Below are 6,151 nucleotides of genomic sequence, written 5' to 3' on the forward strand. Positions count from 1 at the left end.
CAGGCTCAGGCTCTAAATGTTTCTTAAGTCCATGAGTCATACCTGCTACACTGTCTTTAATAGACTATAAATAACAGCTATAACAGTTAGTTGCTGTCTTCTTTAAAAACACCATATTATTTTCCTGTCAGTTCTTAAACAGTGTTTACAAAACCTTGTGCAATATTACATAAAGGATTTCACAAAGAAATTGTTTTAAGTTAACCTCTCAATATGTGTTTGTTTCAAACACTAAAGTAAAAACATAAATTAGTATCATAACTTTCTTAAGCAATACATAAACTACAGAAGATTCCTCTAAAGAAGAGCTGGGTAACTGTTAGATGCAAACAACAGTAGTCTATCCGTGGCAAGATAGCAAGATTCAAAGATTAAGCTGAAAAGATGCTGATACATCCTTTTTGCCACATGAGGGCAATATAAGTTTCACACAAACTCTTCAAACCTTGATGGCAAGCACAGTTTAACAATCACGTAAGAACAAGTCTTTCTAAAAAACTCAGTATAGATACCATTATAGTCAGTTATTATTCCCCCTTGAATTTATAGCTACTAAATTGTTTTTGTATAAAGGTCTTTATTATTGCTGGCCTATACAATTTTAGTAGTTTTCATATACATATGGCTTACTTTTATATAACCTCTTTTAAAGAAAAAAGATACACATACAATATTATTCTGCACTGCATGAACAATGTGCAAATAACAATAACGCCACTTTATAACTAACCACAAGTATTTGTTCCCAACAAATAAAAAAAATCAAATTAAGGTTTTTAGATGTTTGTTCTGACAGTTTCTCTTACTCACTTTATGATTTCTTTCTAAAGAGATGTGTTTTATAAACAGTACATGACACACAAAAGGCATATAAATGTACTGACCCCAAATGTATGCTTCCATTCTCCTCTCCCCAATTCATTGAAACATCACATTTGTGGGAGGCTGGACAACTCAGAGGATGAAAAACGTGATACAGACTATTTGCTGGTTCAAATCCAGCCCAGGTCAGCAGTGATATTAGCATGGACATTTGGGATATGCCTACACAGCCTGGGGCAACAAGCCTCCCAGCATGGGTCAACAGACTTGCGTTGGTAGGGCTCACAAGAGCGCTCTTAAAAATAGCCATGCAGTTAGTGCTTTGAAGTCGTGGCTTGTGGTGAAGCTCAGGCTTCAAGACCAAAACCCTGCCTAGGCTTCAGGGACACGAGCTCCAGCCCAAGCCACAACTTCAACGTGCAGTCAAAGTGATTCACCCCCATCTCAGCTGTTTTTAGACCAGTAGGAAGAGCCCTACTAACCCAATGGATCCAGGCTGGGAGGCTTGCTACTGTGGGCTGTGCGGACGTACCCTTGGTGGCTTTGGAAAAATGAGCTGGTAACAAAAGGGATCAGCTGCCTGTTATAACTATAACAACTTTTGGCCTCTTTGTTGACAGTCTCAGAGAACAGGGCAGCACAACACAACTGCAGAGCAGATGACAGCGGAGAGGAGCAGGGCAGTGGTGCTAAGGGACTAAGGGGCAACAGCAGCAGTATTTTCTGTGCATGCTGCAAGTGAGACAGTGCAAGTGAGACATAGTGCAAGTGAGACACTGACAGTGGGCGTGGCCAGCAGCAGCAGGGCAGCGAAATAGCCCAAAATACCACAACCCACAGCTGCAAAAATAATCTGAAACTGTCAGTTAGAAATAGCCCAACTGGGCTGGGAAACTGCTTACTTGGCACCCGGAGCAAGCTAAAAACTGAACAGAGATTATATTACCATCTCAACCTCTAGAGGTGGTCTCTCCAGAACAGGGTTGGGACTCTCTGTGGGAATGATGTAGATAAACTTGTATTACTGCTGCCCTTGCCTGTCCTGTGAGTAAACACAGTTATAAACTTCTAACATGCCTGAAAACGTTGCCTAAGTAGAGATAAGACAATATATTACTAAGGGCTAGATTCTGCCTGCCTCCTACACAGGGGAAGAGGGCACAAGGATACTCCGCCCCAGTTCATGCAGCCTACATAATAGCCAATCAGAATGCCTGCCTGGGTTCAGGGATCTGAGACGGCTTCCTCCCTATTGTCTTTGGGGGAGCTGTAACATGGTGCCCCAAGGGAGGGGAGGTCAGGAAGAGAGATAGGGCCATGGCTATGTATGTTCAGCCTAACACTAACCAGAAGAGCTGGTCAGACAGGCAGAGGGAAGTAAGCTGCACCATACTATCACCTCCATTGGAGTACCCTTGTCTGAGGGGCCAGATGAACCTCCAATGAACTCAGATAACACCTCCAACAGAGGAGAGGGAAATAAAGCAGTCCAGGGTCAGGAGGTCTAAATCAAACTGACAGATGACGATGCTGACTGGGAACAAAGCCAGCCACACCGGATTTATAGTCAGCCACACCTGATTTATAGGCAACAATTTTACAGGTTAGAGCAGGGGTCTCAAACTCAAATGACCATGAGGGCCACATGAGGACTAGTACGTTGGCCCGAGGGCCACATTATTGACACCTTCCCCCCGCCGCCCTCGGTCCTGCCCCCACTCCACCCCTTCCATGAGGCCCCGCCCCTGCCCCGCCCCCATTCCAACCCCTTCCCCGAAATACCCACCCCAACTCTCCCCCTCCCTCCCTGCCCCCAGGGGTTGCAGGAGAGGTGTGGCAGGGGCTTAGGGCAGGGAGGTGCAGGAGGGGTGAGGGGTACAGCAGCGGGTCAGGGTGCGGCAGGGACCCAGGGCAGTGGGTTGGGATGCAGGAGGGGTGCAGGGTACAGCAGGGGGTCAGGGTGCAGGAGGGGTGTTGCATGGGGCTCAGGGCAGTGGGTTGGGATGCAGGAGGGGTGCAGGGTGAGGCAGGGGGTTCAGGGAAGGGGGTCAGGGTACAGGGTGCGGCAAGGGGCTCAGGGCAGGGGGTTCGGCTGCAGGAGGAGTTCGGGGGGCAAGATCTGGCCCGGCACGTACCGGGGGCAGGGCAGGCTCCCTGCCTGCCTGCCTTGCCCTGCGCTGCTCCGAGAAGAGGCTGGAACATGGGTAAGGTGGGGCGGAGGGGCTGTGTGTTACTGTTGCTTCAGGCACTGGCCCCAGCAGCTCCCATTGGTCGCGATTCCCCGTTCCCGGCCAATGGGAGCTGCTGGGGGCGCTGCCTGAAAAGCAACAGCAACACACAGCCCCTCTGCCCCCCCCTTCCCCACATTCCAGCCTCTTCCCGGAGCGGCGCAGGGCTGGGCAAGCAAGCAGGGAGCATGCCCTGCCCCCGGTGCAGGTCCAGCCAGAGCCGCTCTAGGTAAACACTGGGGGAGGGCGGGGGGGCTGTGAGGGGCTCGCGGGCCGCAGAAAATAACCCTGCAGGCTGCGTGTTTGAGACCCCTGGGTTAGGAGGATATTAAGGGGTGAACCCTGGAAAATAATATCACAGTTCTATTGCTTTATTGCCTGACTGCTGAAAATACAGGCTATTTGATGCATATTCCCTCTCTGCTTCCAAGCAGCAGAAGGGTACTATTTAGGGAAGCCTGGATCCGGACCACATATCCTTGCAAAACACAGGTGGTACTTTTGGGGATCAGTTATTTGTATTACCATAGCACTTTGATTTTCTTTCTAACCATTGACCTGTGCTTAGCACTTAAAATGAAGCATTCACTCAGCCAAGCAATCATTTCCTCAAGCCTCTCTGGCAATGGACCTCTGTCCCTGTTCCTATCTCGTCTGGCATTTCCGTCAGATTCCACCACTCTCTAGAAGAGCATTAATGAAAATGTAGCAGGCCATTGGTCACTGGCATCCACCAAAATCTGACCCGGTGAGTGACATTCAAGAGTGGGCCTTGTGTGTTCTGCTATGGGTTTCTCCCTTTCCTGTAGAGCATTCTCTGTTCCCGAAACCTGACCTGATGGATCATAGTTTGCCGTGTTATGTTGTGGAGGCTGCGCAGATTTAGAATTATGTGGTGTTTTCGGAGACGTAGTGTGCAAACACCAGCTTCTTGTTTTTCTCCCATTTAAGAAGTGAAAACTCTCAATCTGCGTATAAAGAATGCAGAGCTATGAAGTTATTTGCTTTGCATTCTGAAAGCAGTACAAAATTCTTGCATGGACTCAGGCCACGCAAAATCAAAAAGAAATAAATATATATTATATATGCTGCTAATATCTTTTCTCTCTCTCTCCCAAACCTAACTCCCCTTTGTCATGTGCATTTTAGATTCTGGGCCTAGTTTAAAAACGTGCCAAGCATTTCATTTGTCTTGTCCATCCTCCATGTGCCCTTGTTAGATTCTGGATGTTCACATCAGTGTGGGTAATCGGTGCCCATGTGTCACCCTAGGTCACAACACACTCTAGCTGCCATCTCATGTATCCCAGCTTTCTTTCAAAAATCCTTAAGGATGCATACATGTCCACGTACATAGGAGTAACCAAAGTGTACAGAGAGGGCAATATCTTGGATGGATTTGTGGAAAGTTAAACCGCACCCACTTAGGCTTTCAAAATGTATACCTCAATCCTCGGCAAACAAGTCAGTTTCATGATTCACTATCTCCCAGCTTTGAAAATTCCCGTGCACATAGAGATGTACTTCGAGAGCAAGAATTGTATTTAATTAATATTGTTATCCTGATTCCATTTTCCTTCCCTCCCATTGACATCCTGTCTGCAATTTCTTGTTTCCTCCCATTGTCTCTACTAAGCTCAGTCAAACACAAAGTTAGCCATCTGTTATGCTATGAAACTACACTTACCATCTTTTCTTCATATTCTGGATCAATTTCTTTTTCAGGTCTAGATGCCTTGGGTGGAAGTTTGAGTTGAAATGGAGGATCATTTTTCTGAAATTCAAATTTTAAACATTTATTAATATCAATACAGTGAGCTACTGAAGCAAGAGAGTTGCCAAATTGAAAAAAGTGTGCAGACTTCAAAAACAGTATCAGAATTCTTTGACAAAAAAAATTCCAAATGCCAAACAAAAAAGAAAATAAGCACTGAAAGAAAATGCACCATCTCACCCTAATCAGAGCCAGAAATCCATGAAGAAATAGCCAATGAAGGGCAGATATGACCAAATAAAAACCTAGGATTAGCCTTATCACTTCTCATGTATCACCTCACAAATAATTCCTCAATTCATCCTGGGGGTGGGAGGTTTGTTTACCCTTAGGAAAGGCCATGGCTTACAAAACTGTCAGCCTGATTCCTAAATATAAAATTCCTAACTGTTTACATTTTTGGCAGCTGGACGCTGATCTCCTTCCCTCCCCCGCAAGAGAACAGTGCAAGGTCTGAGATAAAGGCTTAACTTGCCTCCACCATACCCATAAAAAAAAAAAAAAAAAAAAAAAGATTAAATTTCATAGATTCCCCCTCCATGGGACACATTCAGCCATGTAAGGAAAAAAAGTCTGTAATTCAGGGCAAATAGTTTAAGACATTGTGCTCGCAACTGCTCATTTTCATGCTTCACACAGTTTGCAGATATTCACAAAAATACTGGACAATCCTTATATACACAAAACTTCTACTAACTTCAATGAGATTTTTGCCTGAGTAAATATTGCAGATTTAGGAACTTGTATGGACTTTCAATCTGTTATTTAAAAAAGATACAAGAATTCTTATCTGGCAGGTTTTTTCCAAATTAATTTAATCTTTTTAAAAATATGTCTTTTGCTCCTGAAAAAAAGGGCTTACCTGCAAAAAAAAGTTTAAGTACTGGCCTTTTTGATGTCTTAACATTAGAAAAAGTATATTTGAAAAGGCATGTGTCATTTCAAATAATTGCTTAAAAAAGGCTTTTTAAAAAAGTTATCTAAGATATTCATATTTGATGCGGTATGTCCTCCATGCACAATGATCCCATTAACCATATATTGTACAGCTCTTAGCACAATGGAGTCCTGACCTGATTGGCCTCAAAGCACTATTACAATATAAACGTTAAACAATATATCTGAAGGTTTATTGTTTTTTTAAAAAGGCTCCTGAGGTGATCCCGGCAATTACAGACCAGTAAGCCTAACTTCAGTACCTGACAAATTGGTTGAAACAATACTAAAGGACAGAATTATCAGACACATGGATGAACACAATTTGTTGGGGAAGAGTCAACACAGCTTTTGTAAAGGGAAATCATGCCTCACCAATCTATTATACTTT

At 44.4% G+C, this 6,151-nt stretch overlaps 1 protein-coding gene across 1 annotated transcript in view; it reads right to left on the minus strand.

Annotated features, from left to right (window-relative positions):
• The window catches only part of SMARCA1 (SWI/SNF related, matrix associated, actin dependent regulator of chromatin, subfamily a, member 1), a gene marked incomplete at its 5' end in the record, with an annotated part of 55,065 nt that extends 50,241 nt beyond the window's left edge, over positions 1-4,824 (minus strand). The window contains 1 exon segment of the mRNA XM_034781109.1: positions 4,738-4,824. Within this exon segment, the coding sequence (XP_034637000.1) occupies positions 4,738-4,824 (87 nt within the window).
• Positions 4,825-6,151: the final 1,327 nt, after the last annotated feature.

The sequence above is a fragment of the Trachemys scripta genome, chromosome 9, assembly GCF_013100865.1.
Source record: "Trachemys scripta elegans isolate TJP31775 chromosome 9, CAS_Tse_1.0, whole genome shotgun sequence".
NCBI classification, from domain to species: Eukaryota; Metazoa; Chordata; order Testudines; family Emydidae; genus Trachemys; species Trachemys scripta.